General features: G+C 36.1%; 2 protein-coding genes across 2 annotated transcripts; one reads left to right on the plus strand and one right to left on the minus strand.

The window, feature by feature from the left end:
* Positions 1-2,061: 2,061 nt before the first annotated feature.
* LOC140808380 (uncharacterized) lies at positions 2,062-5,146 on the minus strand. The gene is made up of 2 exons (XM_073165490.1): positions 4,209-5,146; positions 2,062-2,269 (listed from the first exon to the last, which is right to left on the minus strand). Exons 1-2 carry the CDS (start codon positions 5,011-5,013, stop codon positions 2,148-2,150), a joined length of 927 nt encoding a protein of 308 aa, XP_073021591.1. The 5' UTR covers positions 5,014-5,146; the 3' UTR covers positions 2,062-2,147.
* Positions 5,147-16,548: 11,402 nt separating this feature from the next.
* On the plus strand, positions 16,549-22,941 carry LOC140806912 (TOM1-like protein 9). Its single transcript, XM_073163462.1, has 10 exons — positions 16,549-16,915; positions 17,121-17,199; positions 18,339-18,437; positions 18,524-18,637; positions 18,752-18,912; positions 19,995-20,076; positions 20,281-20,366; positions 21,090-21,281; positions 21,414-21,832; positions 22,157-22,941. Exons 1-10 carry the CDS (start codon positions 16,815-16,817, stop codon positions 22,753-22,755), a joined length of 1,932 nt encoding a protein of 643 aa, XP_073019563.1. The 5' UTR covers positions 16,549-16,814; the 3' UTR covers positions 22,756-22,941.
* The last annotated feature ends 94 nt before the right edge of the window (positions 22,942-23,035 follow it).

Consider the following 23,035-nt stretch of genomic DNA (forward strand, 5'->3'; position numbering starts at 1 on the left):
TAATAAAGAAGAAGACAAAGACACTGCTATTTACGTGAACTTCAACTCAATTGATTAAAGACCCATTTACATATGCTATTTATAGAAACAGAGTAAAACAAATATTAACCACTAATCCACTAATCCAACTATGAGATTCACTAAATCTTAACCAAATTGACTAAGCAATAAACTTGAGCCACAAGCATGACACGTAAACTAAATAAACTTTGACTCATTCTTCAATACTCCCCCTTGATTCAAAGTTGCACACACCAAGAAAAGCTCTAAAGTAGACAAACTTCTCTTTTGGCAAGGACTTTGTCAATATATCTGCGAGTTGCTCATGAGTGTTGCAATACTTCAACATTATCTCATCCTTTGCAACCAAATCACGAATAAAGTGGAAACGTATATCGATATGCTTTGTTCGGGAATGAAATTCTGGATTTTTTGTCATAAAAATTGCTGCTTTGTTGTCACAGAAAATCTCAGTTGGTCCTTCTTGTTCTTGTTGAAGTTCAGCTAACATTCTTCTCAACCAAATGACTTGACACGCTGCTGCAGTGGCTGCCATGTATTCAGCCTCCGAGGAAGATAATGCTACTGTGGCTTGCTTCTTTGAGCTCCAAGTGATTACTCCAGACCCAAGAGTAAAAATACTTGCTGAAACACTTCTCCTATCATCCAAGGAACTTGCCCAATCACTATCTGTGAAGCCACATAATCTGAAATCGGAAACTTTCGAATACCAAATCCCATATTCCATTGTTCGAGCAATGTAACGCAAGACCCGCTTTGCTGCTCCAAAATGAATCTTCGAGGGATGTTGCATAAACCTGGAAATCATACCAACAGAAAATGCAATATCGGGTGGGTCGAGTGTGTGTTAGATAAATCAAACCTCCAACCAAGCTCCTAAACCTTTTTGCATCATCCATCTCTGCCCCATTTTCATGCTGCAATTTTTCATTGATATTCATTGGAGTGGCAGTAGGTTTACAATTCATCATGCCAAATTTTTTAAGGAGATAATTGGCATATTTTTGTTGCGAAATAAAAATCCCATCTTTTGCTTGTTGAACTTCAAGTCCAAGAAAATAATGTAGTAAACCCATGTCCGACATTTCGAACTCATTCATCATAATTGCTTTAAACTCGCCCACAAGAGAATTAGAGGAGCTTGTGTAAATGATATCATCAACGTAAAGGCAAATAATGATAAAATCATTTTTACCTTATTTCTTCACATACAAAGTGGGCTCATTTTCACTTCTCATAAAACCATTTTTCTGAAAATATGCATCAATTTTGCTATACCATGCCCGAGGAGCTTGCTTCAATCCATAAAGTGCCTTTCTCAACCTGTACACTTTTGTTTCTTTGCCTTCAACAATGAAACCTTCTAGTTGTGTTACATAAACCTCTTCTTTCAAATTTCCATTTAAAAATGCAGACTTAACATAAAATTGATATACATTCCATTGTAATTGAGCAGCTAATGCCAAGATAATTCTCACTGTTTCAAAACGAGCTACCGGAGAAAATGTTTCTTCAAAATCAATGCCATATTGTTGTGCATATCCTTTAGCCACAAGCCGGGCTTTATGCTTTTGTATGCTACCATCTGCACCAAATTTTGTCTTGAAAATCCATTTCAAACCAATTGAATTTTTTCCTTCCGGTAAATCCACCATCTCCCATGTCTCATTCTTTTGGATTGCTGCCAATTCATCCATCATTGCTTTCTGCCATTCTTCAGTTTCAGCTGCTTCTTTATATGAAATAGGATCTGAAACAATAAGAGCAAAGTGACAGGATTCATATATATCAGTCAAAGATCTACACCTTTTCTGCGGTATCTCATCCGAAGGGCTTCGACTTTGTGATGTGCGGGGAGAATTTGATGATGTTGAAGAGGATGAAATTGGAGAAGCCGTAGAAGAACTAGCTGGAGAATTTGTTGAAGTTGGCTCTTGAAGTTCATTTGAAGATATTCCATTGATCCAAGGAATATGTTCCTGCACTTTTTCATTGCAATCCCAACTTGCATTTTCATCAAAACTACATCTCTTCTCACCAAAAACTTTCCATTAAGAGGGTTGTATAATCTATATGCTTTAGATTCAGTGCAATAACCAATAAAAATGCATTTTTCAGATTTTTCGTCAAGTTTTTGACGAAATTGAGAATTCACCAAAGCATAAGCTATACAACCGAAGACTCTTAAATGACTTACAGACGGCTTTGTGCCACGCCAAGCTTCGAATGGAGTTCGATTCATGACAGCCTTTGTTGGAGATAGATTCAATAAGTATACTGATGTTGCCACAGCTTCAGCCCAGAAGTCATTTGAAAGCTTTTTTTCTTGCAATAAACTTCTCGCCATCTCTACAACAGTCCGATTCTTTCGTTCAGCGACGCCGTTTTGCTCCGGAGTGTAAGGAGCTATCAATTCCCTGTGAATGTCATTTTCTTCACAAAAAATATTAAACTCTTTGGCTGCGTTTGGTTCGAGTGATTAGCCGGGATAGATTATTTTATCCCGGCTAATCACCCGTTTGGTTGGATTTTTAGGAAATACGAGGGCCCGTGATAAAATTGAAAAGCCCGCACTGTAGCTACTATTTGTTGGATAAATAATACTGACAATTTAGGTGTGATAAATTATCCCACTCTTAATACCTCCTATCTTTCCAATTTTACCCTTCTCCTAAATTCAAACTCACCACCACGAGTGTCGCCGGCCGACCATCCGGTTAGCGACGGTTTGTAAAAATCCGTCCCAAATAGCGACGGTTTTCTCAAAAACCGTCGCTAATAACCACGGTTTTCTCAAAAAACGTCGCTAATAGCGACAGTTTTTCAGAAATTGTCGCCGATCTAAACAAGATCGGCGACGGTAAATCCGTCGCCAATAGCAACGGTTTTCTTAAAAACCGTCGCTATTAGCGACGGTTTTTAAGAAACGTTCGCTGATGTAAACAAGATCGGCGACGGTTGCCCAAAAACCGTCGCTATTCGCGACGGTTTTAGAGAAACCGTCGCCGATTTTCCGGCAATCGTTTCAGGCCCTCTCACCCGCCGACCTTTTCCGGCAGACCATTTCCGCCCGACCGCCGGCCACCACCGCCACTGTCGCCGTCGCGAAGGGGAAGGGCAAATTCGTCTTTTCATCAAAAAATTCAAAATAATCCTACACTTAAAAATCTTACCAAACATAATATTATTTTACACCATATATTACAATCCTATCACAATCATTTTCTTTATCATTTACGTACTAATCATTAGTTTACTCTATCCTTCAACCAAACGTAGCCTTTGGATACAAATTCTCCACCCCTATCTGTGCGAAGGACTTTGATGCAAGATTCACTTTGTTTCTCAACTTTAACTTTAAAGTTCTTGAATTTCTCATATGCTTCAGACTTGTTTTCTAAAAAATAAACCCAACTCATGCGACTATAATCATCGGTAAAAAGCAAGAAATAGCGACTCCCACCAAAAGATTTAGTCTGCATAGGCCCACATAAATCGGCATGAATTAATTCAAGACACTTTGAAGCTCTCCAAGCCTTTCCAACAGGAAAAGATTTTCTAGTTTGTTTTCCATATATGCATCCTTCACATAAAATGATAGAACCAATCTTAGGCAATCCGAAAACCATACCTTTATCACTTAATAATCTCAGACCTTTGACGTTGAGATGCTCATATCGCAAATGCCATAGAATTGAGTCAACTTTTCCATCAGCAACCAGAACAAAATTCTCAATGCGTGAAACTTCCAGCGGGAACATTTTATTTTGCGTCATGTTGATGGTGACCAACGTAGTTCCTGAATTCTTTTCCTTAATAACACATGCACTATTATCAAAGGAAATAGAATATCCACATGACATTAATTGTCCCACACTAAGCAAATTATATCCCAAATCAGGTACAAATTGAACATTGTGCAGTAGCTTTATTTTACCATTTGGTGGTTTTAATGCCTACTGTACCTTTCCCTTCAACTTGCACATCTTTACCATTCCCAAGCTGCACCTTCAGCTTTTGTGTCTCATCAAGCTCTTTAAACATGGATTTTGTGCCCGTCATATGGTTTGAACAACCGCTATCTACAAACCACACACCACTCGAATTATTTTCATTATTAGAAACCATAAAAAGCTTACTTTCCGGAAAATAAGCTTTTACATGCCCATATCCCTTGCATTGAACACCATTCTTGTTAGTTCTTTGCTCATTGGTGTACTTCGATTGCCAGTCGAATCTACCTCTGCCTCGTCCTCTACCAAAACCTCTACCACGACCATGACCACGGAATCCTCCTCTTCCACGGCCTCTAGTTGTTGAGATTTCAATTTCTCCAAGTTTTGAGACTGCTTCCTTCACTTGAAATGCCTTTTCTTCATGTTTTTTAAGTGACCTGTTAATTCTTGACTCATGGGCTTGCAAAGACCCCATAAGTTCATCAAATGAAAAAACTGACAAATCCTTAGATTCTTCTATTGCAGCGACAACATGATCAAATTTTGGAGTTAAACTTCTCAATACCTTTTCAACGATGGTCTGGTCATTAATCTTCTCTCCATAAGATCGCATTTGACTGCTTATTGCCATTGCTCTTGACAAAAAGTCAGCAATTGATTCTCCCTTGTTCATTATCAAGGTTTCAATGTCTCGTCGAAGTGACTGCAGCCGCACCACGATGACTTTTGAATCACCTTGAAATTCCTTCTGCAAAATTGACCATTCTTGCTTCGACGTGGTCGCAGATGCGATTCTTGAGAAGATGCAGTCATGAACAGCCTGCTGCATAATTACCAATGCCTTTGAATCTCTCTTCCTATTCTCCCTCAACCTGCTTTCTTCGTCAGGATCGGTACACCCATGTTCTACCAAGTCCCAAAGATCTTGAGATTTGAGCAAAGTCTTCATACGGATACTCCAAAATTCATAGCCTTCTCCTTTAAAAATTGGAATAAGTGGTTGTGCAGCACCCATTGCAGAAGTACCATTGGCCATGAAAGTCTTTCTCAAAATGTATCCCTCAACTCACGTGTTTGCACTCTACTCTCTCTCAAACCTGGCTCTGATACCACAAATGTTGGAGAAAGAGAATATTAGGCAGAAAGTAAGTGTAATAAAGAAGAAGACAAAGACACTGTTATTTACGTGAACTTCAACTCAATTGATTAAAGACCCATTTACATATGCTATTTATAGAAACAGAGTAAAACAAATATTAACCACTAAGCCACTAATCCAACTATGAGATTCACTAAATCTTAACCAAATTGACTAAGCAATAAACTTGAGCCACAAGCATGACACGTAACTAAATAAACTTTGACTCATTCTTCAATAGATACGAACGACGACGAAGTGGATGAAGGAGTGACGGTTCGGTTTCATTTGAGTTTGAGAAGAAAAAAAGGAAAAGTGGAAAAAATAATAATTTTTATTGAAACAAAACATGATCTTTGATGCGCATTTTCTGAAACGCTGATGACATGGAGCTTCAATTCCCAAGTCGCCATTGCAATTGAGCTCCTTCATGATTAGTAATGACATCCACATATTCTATTTTATATTAGTACTGTTGCATGGCATACATTTTTTTTGGGTTTGATATTTTTTGTGTAAAAAAATATATTATTTTATTATAATATTATACTTATAAAAGAATGATTAGACAAGATTTATCGAGCTAGTTTAAACTTTTAAATTAGAGATAAATTGGAGAAAAAATAAAGATACATATGTACAAAAATTATTAATAAACTCACATCAGCGAAGTTAGCTAACTAATATTATTAAGGGTAAGACAGTAAAGGAACTGGTGTCATATTAACGAACAAAAGTTGTTAGTATGAAATGTTCAAATTTAATAATATAATTTAGATATTATTATAATAATTATATTTTTTTATATCGATTTTTCTCGAGATTCTTGGATAATTGAATTTTTTATTATTATATGAAAGAGAATGTCATTAGTCATTTATTTATTGAAATAAAGAAAATATATGGGTAAATGTCAATAAATCTTCCAACTTTAGTTTCATTTAGAGTTTACTTCCTTGTCCACCAAAAGTTAGTTTAAGCTCTCTAAAATATTTAAAATTTTGCAAAATCATCCTTGAACCTTCTTTTTTGAATGTGTCGTTATACATATCGATCATGCCCAAAGACATAGGACTACACAACGTTTCCGGCTTATATACCATGAATCAAGTGTTTTTAATAGCCTATCATGTTGTATAATAAATTAAACATATGACTTCTTTGACTAGAATGTCGTTGGGTTGTATCCACCGAGTTTTACAGAATGCTCCTCACAGCCTAACCACGCAGTCTCAACAGATAGTTCCTGAAATAGATCTCTTCAACAACACTAACACAACCATGTATCATTTTCTACCTTATGGTGTATAGTAAAATAGTAAACAAGTTTAATTTAGAAAATAATACATGAGAGGAGCAGTAAGTCTTGATTTTTTTTATTTAAACATACAACATATTATTATATAGTTACTTCCTATAGATGAGGAAAAACTTGTTCAACTACTTATAGTAGCTTGGATTACAACAGATATAAAATAGAAAGAGAAATAATATAATTTATTTGAAAGAAAATGAAGATCTTGAATGATGTCTTTATCTTCATTCTAACTTGGTATTTATTGAATCCTCATTTGCATTTCAAATTCAGATTTCAATTACTTTCTACTTGTGGCTGACAACATCTTTTAGTGAGTGTATCACTAGTTAGTGGCATGTCAGGTCTTGTTATGGCAGTTGAGTGGTCCATCGTCCATTAATAGAGTGGTTGGATCACATGTCTTCTTTACTTTTGTCAAGGAATCTTTTATTTTTTATCGTTCTCGGGGAGAACGTGACTTGTGTGGACCTTCACCACTTAGATTTGTCTCCGCATTATGTTTTCGGTCATATTTGGGCCGAAAACCTTTCCCGAATGCTGGATCAGTCTGGTTTGGGAATTCTGAGTAGATTTTTTTTGGCCATCTTCCCATATGAGCTTTATTGATAAATTTCCGACGAGTTTCTTTACTCTCCAGCAGCTAGCTATTCCATAAAAGATTTCATTTATTTTCAAATATTTCTTCTCCAAAACTTGTAGTTTTTCCTGTCAAGGTATTTCATAGAAAAGATCTATTTACAGAATTTTGATAAAATTTAAATGAAAACTTGACTTTGTTCATATATGTGAGAAATACCCATAATCCCCATGCTGGTCTAGTGGAGATGTGGTCTTCGGTGAGTGATTAACAAGAAGTGTTTCATTCTCTGGAAAATCCTTGATGAACTTTTAAATGTTCATGTTTAGTTTAATCAACTTGATGAAGTGAAATGCTTCATGTGAGTCTTTTCCGACTGGTTCTAGTGATGTACTAAAAAAAATAAACTTTGGAATATCTCCTCTTCACAAATAATCATCATTTGCACATGTTTCATGGACAGATTCCAGGATCCATTTTGGTCGTGTCAAGATTTCTGGGAAATTGAATGATACAGTGTAAACTTAGGCAAGAGCACCAAACTCATATCATGATTTTACTTCTTTGGGATAAGAATTTGTTTTCATCCATACTCAATGATACTTTCTTGCCAAATAAACTCGGATTGTGGCTGGGTTGATGCATATTCTTGTTTATAATTTCTCTCAGTTATGTTGAAATTTTATATAAATATTACATATTTTTCAGTAAAAGACTGGACATTTTCCTGTGTTGAGTAAGATTCTTAAACAAAATTAACGAATCCTTAGAAACTTTGAAATTGTTTATTCTCTTTTAGCTCATCTGAAAAACTTTGTACCTTTCCTACTATGTGTTCTTCCAAAATTATTCTAAATTTATCTATTTCTACTCCAAGGAATTCAATCATTATTGTAGCAATAACTGCCTTTTTTCAGATAGAACGGGTCCCTCTTTTTTACAAACTTTAGAAAAAATCTCTAAATGTTTAAACCCATCAAGCTCTAGAATTTTATTAATTTCTTGAAAATCAATTATTAACCTAAGTTTGTTTCTCTTGATTTCACTATGATTTCTTACCAGGAAACCTGACTGTTGTATGGTGACATTCTATTTTTTATTAATCCAAAATGTTCCTTGACAATAATATGCACATCATTTTTTATCAATTATGTTCACCATGATAGACTTGCATCTAACGAACTCATATTCCTTGTCTTCTTTAATTTTAAGGGAGGTTTGGAGTTGGTTCCTTTCTCATCATGTCAATGGATCTTCATTGAAGTTTTCTTTGATCATTTTTTTGACATCTTCTATGGATACTTTTGATTCAAACTCTACATTTCTCATATAAAGCTATTTTGAAGAATTCTATTTTTTCTGGTTGGATGTTTTGATATACTCTTAATTGAAGCATTGTTTCTAAAAACCATCTAGAATCCTTCATTTTTGGGTTTAGAAGTTTTCCTTCATCACCACGCTTGTTGCGAAACTGGATTGTCAATTTTCTGTAAAATGTCTCTCTAAGCCTCTAGACTATAATTTTGTGATCACATGGTGGTGTGAACAATAATATTCTAGTATCATTTTCTTGTGTATAGAATTTAAACATTTGCCAGAAATTATTTCCAAGAAAAATGAATGTTCTTGTATCATAAAAATAAATCGGTAGTGGTTTTACCTTGTACAAAAGTGTTTATCCAGCACCTTCAATTAATATTTTTGTCATCTTAATCCCTTTACACAAGATTAACATTCTCTTGAAGAAATCTCGTCCAACAATCTGAGGTAATTCTTCTTCCCGTTATTTTGGAAAAAAATCCTCTTTTTATTGTACATATTTCAGCTTCTGAATTAATATAAGAAGCATAATATTATGACTTATATTATTCATATAACATCTCTACTGGGATGTATATCGAAAATGGGCTCATGGTCATTGGATTTTCCACATTCTATCATCCACCATGAGTACCATTTCATTCTCTAGACGTTTCCAACGTTTATGTTCCTAGATAAATTCTAGCCTAAGAACCAATTGATCTGATGCTTTTACTGGGATTTCTTTTATGTGAACTTCCAATTCTCCGATATTGATCATTTCTTGGTAATTTCCTATCATAGGTTGTTCTAAATAATATATGATATTATAAAGAAATTGATTTATTTATTTTGTAATATCAAATACTATTCCAACATCTCTCCACCCTTCTGGATATCTAAGTTTTCCTATTATCGAAAAGCTTTTTAGTACCTGTTGGGCTTCCTGGACGAGTGATTTCCCCCCACCTATGACTTGTTTATTTCGTCTCATTGAAAAGATAATCTTCTTAATTCCAGTTTAAGACTTTGACTCTTTTGTAGAATTGATTTGTCTTGGATCTGGATATCTGCTTTTTATATTATAATAAACTTGATTTTTTTTTTTTGATAAATTATCTGAGCAACTTTTCATAAAATTTCTGGTATTTCAATAAACTCGTTTCTAATAAATAATTCTGAATTATGTGTATTAGATAGAGTATATGAATCCAAGACATGGTTCGTGATACTTATATCTTGATTTTTTTTAAAATTCCTCCCTAATTTCTTGAGAAATAATTAATTGCATCTCTATCTGATATCTCGTAAGTCCCATTAGAGTTGTTATTTTCTTTCTAGAAACTTTATATATTAGATGATGATTTATTTTTCGTTGACAAGGATTTCGTAAGAACTTTTTTACATGTCATGTAGAGAATCTTTAATATCTCTGTAGGTTAGGATTTTCCATCATAATCATTTGGATCATGTTATGAAATATTGTTATCTGACTAAAGAAACCAAATAAGTCTTCATGCGTTTTGTGTCGAAAAACCTCGTCTTCAGCCAGATTCTGATTATGTTCCACCAGATTATTTCTGACTCAAGATTTCTTCTTCTCATATATACTTTCATCTGAAAGAATATTTTAAACTGATATACTTGGTAATAAACCGATTATTCAATATCTGGAGATGGTTCGAATCTTTTTATTAATTTTCTGTCATTTTTTGGACAGTCGGTCGATTATGACCTCTTACTCAACATTTCCAAGAATTACAATATTTAAAACTTTCACTAGCTCGGTTTGAGCTCTTCTAAGAGTTTTCTTTGTTGGTGTTCGTCTCGTAATTCGAAATGAGTTCGATGCTTGGGATGACATCCTACTTCTCAATGTTCCACTTCTTTCCCAAATTTGTAAGATCTGGATTTTGTCAAGAAATACTATTTTTGGTTTTCAGGAACTATTTCCCCTTCTGGTATAAGGATGAGATCTACGACTCTTCATTTTTTGCCTTTGTGACTTACTTCTAATAATTGTTGGAAGATCATTTTCTTTACAACATAAAGGAGTACATTTATTAATACCTCTTAATCTTTTGTAATTTTTTGGTAAAGCTACCATGTGAGACCATTCAGCCAGTTTTTTTTTTTTTTTTGAGAAAAGAGATCCTTCGTTCCAAATGGTTTTCTAGAGAGATATTCCCTAATTAGCATTTCTCTCTAGGGACTTGATATTTTGGCGAAAAAAATTGCATATATATTTTCTTCTACCACTGAATTCTATCTATATTTAATGAATAAGATAATATATTCATCCACTAAACATATGTCATGTAATTCAAGACTATACAGAGCTTGAGTGTATTTATTTTTCTTTTACGTTTCTTGATTGTTAAAATAGTCTATTCTTATAAATTATGATTTAAATAGGGTAGACATTCTCCCAACTATCTTACTAAGAGATTCTCCTGCTAGAACTGGCTCTTTGGTTTCCATCGAAGTCATGTCCCAAGCGATTTTAACTGATCTCATCAGAATCATTTCTAAAAGTTTAATGAATCTTTCTTTGTTGAGATCAAGTGTGCCAGCTGAGATTCTCAAAACTGATATCCAGTCATTTATGAGATCTTCTCTGTTTTTTGAAATCCAGTACATCAAGGTTATGCATAACCCCATAAGGATGTACTGCTTCTAAAACAGGCTTCTCATATGGTGTTTGGTGCAAGAGAATTTGATTTCTTCTTGAACTTATTCCTGCTAAGTATGCTTCTTCACCTACTTGAAAATCTGTTTGGGGTACTCTCATATTTGTATTATAAAATCGTATACTTACCCGTGGTGGTTCATGGCAAGATGACTAAGTAATTGATGGAGGTTTGCTGTTGTGGGGACCCGGACGCTAATCATCTTTTTAATCATGATTGGGACTAATTAATCAAGTATAATAAACATGGTCTAATTTTTTTTTTTAAAATGCGGAAGGTAATGGAATCAAACTCCTATACATATCAGTATAAAAGTATAAATCTGGTAAAATATACAAACATACATACTCAGGTTCAACAACTACTATCAAGTGTTTAAACCCTAGCTCTAGTCCAAGTCCGGTATCACCACTCTAATCTCGATCTGTCTTCACCTCTATGACCCTGTACCTGTCCCACCTGTTGCCATCCACACATACAAACAAGACAACAGCCGGATAACTCCGGTGAGATATAAATATCCCAGTATAAACAATGTATTACATGCAATCATATAAAACATATATAAAATCATAAACAAACATCGAAGCATGTATCTAATCTGACTACATGAATCAATGACTCGTGATCTAATCTTATCTTATCTCAAATCTAGGGATCCCAATCTAATTTAGACTTTGGTATGCTGTATCGAGTGTCTGAGATAGACGTCGATCTACATCTAAGGCTCTTCGATACACCGTAAGTCTAGAGTCTTATCGGTTCTGAGAAAGACTCGGCGGTTCTGTCCTAGCTAGGCTGTCAGCCCTAGACTCGGACTCTGACTCTGTTCTAAGTCAATAAACATATCAATCTGATAATTTGCAAATATCAATGCAATAAAATAAAGTATGTGATTTAGGGAAACTCAAGTCAAACCTAACTCGAGTTGTGCAATCCCGGATCAACATTTATTTATACCTTTCTTGTTGTCGCTCTGATACAATCGAAGTCTCGACTCAAAGTCTGTCAATACTCAATCTGGCAATGACAATACCAATATTCTGTATTAATATTCAAATCAAATCACAACATCTCTGTTTTATCAAATTCTGACAGTACAATAGTACAGTCTTGCGATACTGATAATACTATATCAGTCTGTACCAGTTATAATAATTTATAATCAATCCCTGTACAAATCTGATATCACATCTCAGTCAATTTCATTCTGAAAATCATAACAATTTCATTTTCAGTCCGTTTCTTAACCTGACTTCGATTCTACGCTATCTAACATGTCAAGAATAACATATATGACGTGTATTCAATTCTAACAACATCATAATTCCAAGACATGTCAAAACGTAATAAAACTTACGTCCAGTTGTAGCCTACGTCGATAGGTACACGGTACCGCAGTCGGATTTAAAATCTAACGGACGGATTGAAATAAAAAGGCGTAAGGATTTTCACGGAACTTCCCGAGCTTCTTTCTTTTCGTTCCTTTTGATTTCTGAAGGCATATGTATATATATATATCACGTTTGCATGTTATTGAAACGTGGCATATTTTGTTGCATTTTGGTCGGCGCTCGAGCGGTGCAAAACTACCGCTCGAGCGCGGCAGTTTCTGTCCAACAATTTCTGAAGGCACCCTTGGCGCTCGGGCGGTCAAAATCTACCGCCCGGGCGCCGAACTTTCTGCCCGCGACGAATATTACAGCAACATTGGCGCTCGGGCGCCAACAATTCTGTCCGAGAAGTTATATACTTCATATGCTTGGTTTAATTCGATCTCATAATGGCCCGGTTATACTCACATTATCTTAACTCCAATAACCTCATGTTAATATAATTAAAATATCATATTAACAGAATCAAGATCTTGGCCCTTACAGCTGTGACGTCCCGTAAATTTGAGGTCTACATGAACCGCATGTGTGCATTTTATTAATTCATCATGTATTTGATTAAATGGTTTTAAAGAATGTTTATTTCATTAATTGTGTTTTAATTCATGATCTATGAATTTGCATTGTTTTAAATTATTATATGTTTATTTGATGCATGTTAAAACTATTTTCTCGAGTTTCATGTTTCAGGCGATTATTCGACGCGGGATCGAGGAAGAGACCGGTGACGAATTTGGCAAATTTAAAATGTGGTATTTTATTTTTAAGATTCAGGATGGGGCATTTTAAATAAAATTATAGAGTTTTAGTATTTATTGAGTGATTTAAGAGTTTGAAACTTTTAAAATTGGTGTGTAACTATTTTAATTGTGGAGTTTGATTAAGTTAGTGTGGGTTACCCTTTAATTAGTATTTTTAATTTATCTTAATTAGCACCTTGATTAGCATTGTTAATTACTAATTAGCAAATCATTCCCCTAATCTATTTCCTAACTCACGCACACACCCACTTTAACACACATTCACACACACGTACAAGCATACACACACACACAATTTTATTTCTCTCTTCACTTCATTCTTTTAAAAGAAAACTAGGGTTCTTCCTTCATAGAGCAGCCGCCCCTCCCCTCAAAAATTCCAGCAAGTTTTGTGGAGTTTCTTTAAAGAAAACGGTGCCACAATCGTCCCGGATCAACCTCGCTTCCATCTCCGCTTCGGTAACACCGTTTCGGTAATATTTGATATCAAAAGGCACGTATATTCTGTTCTTTCTGCATCGATCTTGTCATAATATGCGTTGTGTTATTTTTTATGCGTGTAAATTCATGTGTGACGTTCGTCGTTTGAGCGGAAAATGGTTTGAATGCGTTTTGAAATACTTTTGGATCTGAAATCTCGTAACTTATTGTTCTGTTGAAACTGCGATTCTTCTGTCGGGATTTTGAGAAAACTTTCAACTAGAAAATTGTAGAACTTTTCGATGCCTTCGATTTGATATAAAATTCGAGATTTTTGGACAAAAATTGAGTGAGTTATAGCATTTTTTGTGGGACTGCTCAAACTGCGTTTTCAGAAAAGTTATGATGTTGATGTGTCCTTGAAGTTTTATGGTTCCAAGCTTTGTTGGGAATCGACGGGTGATCGTTGCTGCGTATAGGTATATTGTTAATGATGTTGAGTTGGTTATCAAAGTTTCGTGTCGGGTCGTTAGGCGCTTGGGAGAGCGAGGAGTCGTAAAAACTATTTTTATGTCAAAAATTTAAGTTTGTGAGTTTTATTTTATTGCGTGGGGTGCGTCGTTTTCTTGGAGATGTTTGGGACATCGGTGGAGTCGAGTCAGTGCCATAGTGTCCTAGGATGGGTCTCGAGGCGTGGTTCACCATTTGGGTAATCAAATTCGAAGAGTACAAGGTTTTAAGTCGCGGAGTCCAGAAGACGCGGCGCCCGAGCGGTAATTTATTACCGCCCGAGCGCCACCTTTTCTGCCCGAGTGTTCAACTTTAGAAAAGCTCGGCGCCCGAGCGGTAACATTTTACCGCCCGAGCGCCACTCTTTCTGCCGAGAGTTTTGTTCTACGAGCTCGACGCCCGAGCGGTAATGTTTTACCGCCCGAGCGCCATTCATTCTGTACAGACGCTTGATTTCCCACTTCTTTTCAAGTTCTAGTAACGAGTTCACGTCTTTTATTGTTGGGAAATGTTCACACGTCATCTTAGAGTTTGTTCGGGGTTGGATGTCATGATTAGTATGATTAAATGAGGTCAAGTCCCGAGTGATCTAGAATGTCATAAGCTATTTATGCACTTCGGCGGTGAGCTCGAGTACCTACGTCTAAGATATTAAAGTTAAGCTTTTGAAGTCATGTTAGTATGTGCAGCAACGGCTCCGATCGAAGTCCAACGAATCCCTCAACGCCAAGTAAGTATGTTTGACGTGCAAAGAAAATATTTTAAGTTTTTTGAGGTATGCTAAATGTCTTGTGACCAAATTATGTTTAGGATTGAAAAGCGTTAAATTATGAATGGGGACCAATCCGCCCGTTAAATTATGAACGGGTTAGATCGTGGTTGGAAAGCGTTAAATTATGAACGGGGACCAACCAGCCCGTTGAATTATGAACGGGGATCTCATGTATGTGGCAGTGGATACGTCCCTGTCAGCCCAGTACTGTGGTTTGTCTGATCAGGCATTTATTATGTTATGGGTCACTTGCTTTGAAACATGCCTCTACCCAAAATGATGAAGTTATGTATGTTCAAGTATGCAGTATGTTTATGAAAGTTTATGTTGACGGAAAGTCTAGATATGTACGTACGTATGTTCAAGTTCATTATGCAAGTTCAGTTTCAAGTTAAGTACGTTCTATTTTGAAGATGTATGCGATTTTATTATGTAGTACTCGTTATCCCAGTTTTTACGTGTTGAGTCTTTAGACTCACTAGACTTGATCGATGCAGGTGACTATGTTGAGGAGACAGGAGGTGGCGACCAAGGGGCAGGCTTGGACTGAGTGGGAGGCTAAACTCGAGGACCGCCAAGTTTATGTTTTTAAGCAAAATTTTTAAAATACTCTGGTTTTATGATTTGGATGTGAGACATTTTGAGACAGCTTTTCTTTTAGCGAATTTTATTTGTGATGGATGATTTCAAAGATATTTTATGAATGTTGAGTGACGACCGTATGGATGTTTACATTTAAGAAAATTTTTAATTTTTTCGCAAATTTTAAGTATGAAAAGTACGGTTCATTACATTTGCCCCTGTTATATTCATCTTCAGAACTACGACTTTGAGATTCATAAATATTCTGCGATGTCTTGAAGATCTTCTAGGCCAATCTTTTCTATAGTTGTCACCGGCTAAATTTCTTTTCTTAGTAAATTTTAATCAAATTGGTTATTTTTTCTTTGTCGGTTAAAGATTTTAGCATTACATTGGCCTTCCCTATTTGGTGTAATAAGGGTTCAATACCAAAAGATGGTGATAACCTTCTTTCCGAGGTCTTTTTACCAGAACTTAGTTGTTGTTCTAGAGTTTGGATTCTTGTTTGAATATCTTTTAATGTTCCAAGAATTTCTTCTTGTTTTTCAAGTATTTATTCAATTTTATGTGATACATAGTATAACTGATTAGCATATTTTTGTACCATCTTTTGGATCTCTCTAAGATCTCCCGAGAGTTCAGAGAAATCAGTTATTGTTTCTACGAACCAATTATTTTGAATTATAAGTGTACCTTAGGCATCTGATGTGTTCCTCTTTGCTCTTGATGTATAACCTATCTTTTTGTAAATATTTCAAAATATTGAAATAAGTAATGTAAATATTTAATCTTGAACGTATGTTCTGATCCATAATTTTGATAAAAATATGCTCCTCAAACATTTAATCACACAATAATAATAACATTGTATATTTGAAATAATTTTACTTCGACTCTGATATCATTTCTCGATTATAACACCAAAAATATTTTTGATAACTGTCAAAATTGGGAGTTCAAACCAAGATTTATATCATATGGTGTAAATTTTATGTTGAAAATTGCAATGAGGATTTTTTTTCCAAATTTATCCATAATATATCTCAAAAGGAATAAGATTGAGATTATTTAATATTGATTGGTCAACAATGCAGACACAGATTGGTTAAGAACCATATAAAGAAAAAAGGAAGAAAAGAAAAAAGGGGTACAATACATATTCTACCATAGGGATCAAGAATTGTCAAAGCCACCGCCGTAAACAAACGGCGGCGCTCCCCACTTCCGCCGCCGTCAACCCGTTTTTCTCCGCCTATGAAAACTTGCTGAAATCTGTAGAGGAAAGTTTGGAGGGGATTTCTGTAGATTTCTCTGTGGGAAGTTCCAAGTCCGATTGATATTTCGCTAGAGTTTGTGGAGATAAAAAGGGGGAAATCATGGTGAATTTGATGGTGGAAAGAGCTACCAGCAATATGCTGATCGGTCCTGATTGGGCAATGAATATTGAGATCTGCGACATCTGCAATCACGATCCTGTGTAAGTTATTTCAATTCTATTTTTAGCTTGGATTACTTGATTTTCCGTCTTTTTACCGCAGTTGCCCATGACATGAATGCAGAAGTATATCAGCTTGTTTGTTTTCTTCATACTGAATGCTGGCACTTTTTGTACTTGCCGTAGATTCCTCTCTTTCAAAATATCACTGGTTTTGTGAACTCATGATGGTCTTCTTTTTTATCAGACAAGCAAAAGATGTTGTAAGAGGTATAAAGAAACGTCTTGGCAGCAGAAATCCAAAAGTCCAGCTTCTTGCTTTAACAGTAAGCTTGAATTTCCTTCCCTAACAATATTTTGCCCTAGCCTTCGTTACTTGCCCACAGGCTTTACTTTCTTTTCACTTGATACTTTCTGGGTGTTTATACTCGTTCAACAAGAGGTTTTAAACCGTCCTCGCAAGGTCAAAGGTTAGACACAAAAACCATAGCTTTTTCCAAAACTTCCCAAAATTTAGCAAACTTCATTACATTTGTTACCAACTAACACCCCTTAGATTAACCTTTAAAATCTTGTTGGAAGCTCGAGGAGACGAAAACATTAAACATGGTAATGAAGCCATATCTTGACCAAATTAGTTTGATCCATTTACAAAACTTCACACAAGCTTGGGAAGCCATAACTGAGATAGTTTCATAGATGAGCTTCCAAATATTGATTATAAAGTACATAAACTTGAAGCTCGTTGCAAGGATCAAGAAGCAGTAATGAGCCATTGCTACGAGATGTTTTGAAAGTGGAAAGTAACAAAGAAAATGGAGAGTTTTCTTCCAACCTATGCTATCTAAGTTCTGTGGTGAAAAACTTTGAAATGACGATTATCAAGCCATTACATCATCTTTAAAGTTGTATTTTAAAAAAATTAGAAAAATCTCCTGAAATTGTGGGCGGTCCTTACCCCCATCCATTGCCATATTTGTGTCTTTAAATGGTCCTGGTCCATGACGTGCTTTCTAGCCTTCCCATGTTCAACTACACACAACATGCATGAGTTCCGTGTCTAAAATCCAAATTTAGAATGCAACGATGGACTAGTGGCAACCTAAGTCCCTAGTACTAGTACATGCAAACACCACTGTTCAAACCACTGTTTTATGTACGTTCATATGGGTCGTGTCTGCTTAACTGAACCAACTATCATGGACCTATGACCTTTACCGTCAGTTTCGTGGTGTGCAACACATCTACTTCCACTGTCTAGAACACGACATTCAGAACGCAAGCATGTGTGAATCTGAACATGGATGAACAAGAATTAGAAAGCAAGGAATGTACGACCGTGGCTCTGTGGTCACGTTCGTGGCACTGTGGGCTATCGGTGGCCAGCATAGGAACAAAAACATAACGTGGCACGTGCTTAATTTGGAAGCAAGTGTGACACTTTGGCTTATATTTTGTTTTCTAGCTATTAGAGACCATTGTGAAGAATTGCGGGGATATTGTGCATATGCATGTTGCTGATAAAGATTTACCTCGTGAAATGGTGAAAATTGTTAAAAAGAAGGTAACATGGTCACACATGTTGTTGCTATTCAGCATTTTTTCTTGATCTTTTTGTTTATTTTTAGTAACATTCATTTTGTTGTGCAGCCGGACTTTCATGTAAAAGAGAAGATTTTAATTTTGATAGATACATGGCAAGAAGCTTTTGGAGGGTCAAGGGCTAGATATCCTCAATACTTTGTGGCATACCAGGATTTGTTAGTATGTCTTGCCCGGATCATCCTGTCTTGTTCCCTCCATTGTTTTTCGTTTTTTAATGGAATACTATGGTTGTGTTTATCCTAACCTTTCCATATTTTATTGATTATTTACCAGCGACTTGGGGCAGTTTTCCCTCAGAAATCCGAGAGTTCAGTGCCAATTTTTACTCCAGCACAAACACAGCCATTAACATCTTATCCACAAAATCTTCGTAATCCTGATTCTAGATCAGATGCGGCTGAATCTTCTGCAGAAGCTGAATTTCCAACATTGAGGTACATTAACACAGTAAAACTTTCCTAATTCGTCTTGAATAACTTTACATTTCCCTGTTTCATCGAAATTGTGGAGGTGCTAGGCGGTCAGCCTTGGCGGTAAGGACGCCTAGGCGCTCCTAGGCGTTTAGAGTTTTTTTAGGAATTTTTTTGGGATTTTAATTTTTGAAACCCAAAACGCCCAATTAAACCAGAACATAACATAAGAAAGAATTATAGATTTCTTCTTTTAATTTGTTGAGAATAAAAGCCCAATTAAAACCATTAAATGTTGGCTTGCGCTTGCCCTAACACACCAGTCACATCTTCTTTGTCTGCTTGCTTCTACACACATAAAAAAATCGAATCAGACCCCTTAAAGATAATTTTTTTCTTTATTTTGATATCTTTTGCATTGCATCCCGACCCGCCTTAAGCAGAATAAGCGCCTTTAGCAAAAGAAGTAGGAGGAATGATCTAGGTCTCAATTGGATTTTAGCAAAGTTTGGACTGAAATTTATTCTAAGAACCATTACAAGTCTCTTGATACCGTGGAATTCGCTTAGCGGCACCTGGTCCTCACCTAGGCGGCCTAGCCTCTAGTCGCTGGTCTGGCACTTGACTAACGACTAATGAATTTTAGAACCTTGGATATTTGTAGTTATGATTAATCTTTTATTTGGGTTTTGTGTATTACTTAATTTTTGGAACTTCTGGCTTGGAAATCCAGCCTGTAGATACCTTGTCAGTGCTTGAATAATTATGTGAACGCAGATTTGAATGGTGTATCTTACTCTGGTTTATGAATAATTACTCCAAATGAGTTGCACACTTTTTCTTTATATGTAAAAGTCTGACCCTATCTCTTCCGTTACTTTTAGAACTCTAGCTGTGACACATGCAATTCTGCGAAGTCATGTTTTAATATTCATCTTGTTCCTCTTTCATAGGAACCATATTTCGTTCTTGTTTTGCAAGTGTCAAATAATGAACGACATTAGCTATTCCTTTGTACCTTTACTTACCTTACCTTCTGATTTGAGTCTCCAGTGCTCCTTTGGTAGTTACATTGCTGTTTGGTTTTGATGGAAGATTTTTTTCAGCTTGACAGAACTTCAAAATGCTCGAGGTGTCATGGATGTCCTCTTGGAAATGCTGAATGCTTTAAATCCTGGTGATAAAGAGGTAACTTTGCGCTGACATATGTTTGAGCAACATTGTAGTTCTTGTGGATCCTCTATTCTTGCATAATTATGTGAAGCGGCATGGAAAGTTGGAATAATTTATCTGATTGGCTATGGTGGAACTGAAAATAATTTACTTATTTTACTCTGATTTAATAAGTTTTCCCATCAAGTTTTTGCTAAGAAGTTATTTTTTTGGTTGCAGGAACTCAGGCGCGATGTTATTGTTGATCTGGTGGCGCAGTGCCGTACTTATAAGCAAAGAGTGGTACACCTAGTTAACTCAACTTCGTAAGGACTTGTTTCACTTCGACTTGTGCTAACAGTGTTTGTTTATTGTAATTGTCATTGGTGTTTATCCTTGTACGACTTTTTAAATGTTAACCTTCCATATTATCTTAACATTAATAAAAAAACTAAGAAAGATGCATCTTAGTTGATCAAATGTCCTATGATTGTTGACTAAGGAAGGCACATCGTGATGTTTCAGTTTTTTCTCATTTATTTCTTTCCAAGTGGTCTGCATATTCTGACAGGAACACAGTACAAATTGAATGTTGTAATAGCTGGACATGCCACAACGAATCACTTAGATCTTGGTGGATTTTTGCGAATCTAAAATGCTGATATTTGTCGTGAACCTTCTGGTATAAGAATTGCTTCTTGTACTGATAGATTCAAGTGTTTGAAGACACTGAGTGCAGTTTGAAGGGAAAAATCTTCTGGTTGGGTAACAGAATTGAGATTGCCCACTTCATAACTTTTATATAGGTTCTCCGTTAAGTTAGGTTCTGTGATTTATAATTTCATTTGACAGGTTTCATGGGTGAAATTTTACCTTTGTTGCTCCCCTTTTCTATGCTATTTGTGTGGTTTTTGAGAATCTGATCACAATATTGATGTAATATAAACTAGTATTCATCATAAATCAATCTAATATCACTGAGAAATTGTAATTATACTTGGTCAGAATCGTTGTAATTTAAAGCAGTCTTTTAACGTGTTCTGACATAGGGATGAATCACTGTTATGCCAAGGACTGGCGCTGAATGATGACTTGCAACGTGTTTTGGCTAAGCACGAGTCAATGTCCTCTGGAGCCACCTCTGGTCAATCAGATAACCCAAAACCCGAGCCAACTCAAGCCTTGGTAAAAGTTGATGCTCCTCTTATTGACACTAGTATTGCCAAACAATCCGAAAACGGGTAAACTTTGTTTCTGCCACTAAAGTATGAAATTTATTAAATGCCCCCATCATTTTTGCATGTTTAGGAAAGTGACCCAATGTGAAAAAGATTGTTCCTACTTCCTAGCCGTGAAGTAAATGTATTTTGCAGATCCACGTCAGGTACTATCAAACCAGCACCTCCAGAAACTAATGCTCAATTAGCAACGCCAACAAAGGCTGCTCCTATTATAGATCTTCTGAGTGGAGACACACTGGCCCTTGTGCCTGTGGCAGAACCTCAGCCAGCGAGCCCTGTTACATCTCAGCAGAACGCTCTTGCTCTTGTTGACATGTTTTCACCAAACAATAACAATAACAATATAACTTCCAACACCATTGGACAAGGATATTCATCATCACCTCAATTTCCACAAAATGTACAAATTCCGCAGCCTTTGTTACACTCAAATGGAAGTTTGTCTGGCTCTGGATTACCCCAATATGGACAGCCACTTTACCCTCAGGGCTCTTCTTCTATGTGGAATGGTCAGATGACCCAACAACAGCAGCCACCTTCGCAAGTTTACGGTACATCTTTGGTCTTTCTTATTTATTTAATATCTAATAAAAAAACCCTGTAGAAAACCAGAAAAGAAAAAACATAAAAAATCCAAATTAATTAATGAATTGGAAACAAACTTCAATTACTTTTGTCTCATGTGTGATTCTTGGGAAGATCTGGCCCTTGTACTTTCTTCATTAATATGTTCTTCTGATGGTTTCTTCTTTTCTCATCCTGAATCAGGTTATTGCTTGATTTATAGAATTTTGTAGTCTTGCTCTACTCTAGAGCTCAAAGTGATGATGCATTATAATTATTGTCTGATGTATCCCTAATTTTTCGAATTATAGGTGATCAAGATGGTGGTGCGCTTCCTCCTCCACCATGGGAAGCTCAACTGGATAACACTCAACTACCCATAAGCCACCCCACTCAACAAATGCAAGTTGCATATTCCCTGCCACCCCCCAGTGGCACATATCTTCAAGGATCGCAACCTTTGGCAAATAACCAACCATTCAGCACATACACTCAACCAATCTCCAGTGGCCATCATACCCTTGTAAACAACCAAGTTCTGCAGAGCAACCAAATGACTGCTGGCTTGTATTCACAACCTTTTCAAAACCCACAGGCTATGGGTATGTTTCCTCAGCCAACACAATCTGTTCCAATGGTTTATGCGTATCCTCAACAGGCCTACGGGTACCAAACAGCTGGCTATGGCTATAGCTATGGTTATGGCCAAGGTGAACGACAGAACACACAATTTCTTGATCAAAACATCTCCATATCATCGAGGGACCATAGCTCCATGAGGAATTCTTCTAATATGGTTTCCAATTCCTCATATGTGTCGTCCGGGAAGCCCTCCAAGCCAGAGGACAAGCTATTTGGAGACCTTGTTGATATTTCTAAATTCAAAACGGGAAAAAACCATGCCATATAAAGCAGGGAGTATGTGATAAACATCGTGTCGTGTTTGTATCGTTACCAGCTTTCTTATTCGCTTGCCCACTTTCTCTAGTTACCAGATGTTTGATTTCTTGTTTGTAATCTTTGCACATATGTTATGATTGTACTTCTCATGTTGAAAAAATGACTCCCGCGTAAATAAAGAAACATTTTTACGTTATTTCAAATTATTGCTGTTTTTAGATTGTTATGAACTCTCACAACTTTGGCCATCGCTTTTACTTGTGGAACGAATTTATTCATTTGATAGATAG

This window comes from Primulina eburnea, chromosome 12 (assembly GCF_022965805.1).
Source record: "Primulina eburnea isolate SZY01 chromosome 12, ASM2296580v1, whole genome shotgun sequence".
Classification (NCBI taxonomy): domain Eukaryota; kingdom Viridiplantae; phylum Streptophyta; class Magnoliopsida; order Lamiales; family Gesneriaceae; genus Primulina; species Primulina eburnea.

Bases quoted from the DNA above. Each gene is read 5' to 3' on its own strand.
- LOC140808380 (XM_073165490.1), bottom strand. From the start codon at position 5,013: ATGGCCAATGGTACTTCTGCAATGGGTGCTGCACAACCACTTATTCCA. The intron at 2,270-4,208 runs GTGTTCAATGCA...TCTCCAACAAAG, and splicing joins GCAAAGAACTAACAAGAATG to GCTGTCATGAATCGAACTCC.
- LOC140806912 (XM_073163462.1), top strand. From the start codon at position 16,815: ATGGTGAATTTGATGGTGGAAAGAGCTACCAGCAATATGCTGATCGGT. The intron at 17,200-18,338 runs GTAAGCTTGAAT...TTTGTTTTCTAG, and splicing joins TCCAGCTTCTTGCTTTAACA to CTATTAGAGACCATTGTGAA. The intron at 20,077-20,280 runs GTAACTTTGCGC...TTTTGGTTGCAG, and splicing joins TAAATCCTGGTGATAAAGAG to GAACTCAGGCGCGATGTTAT.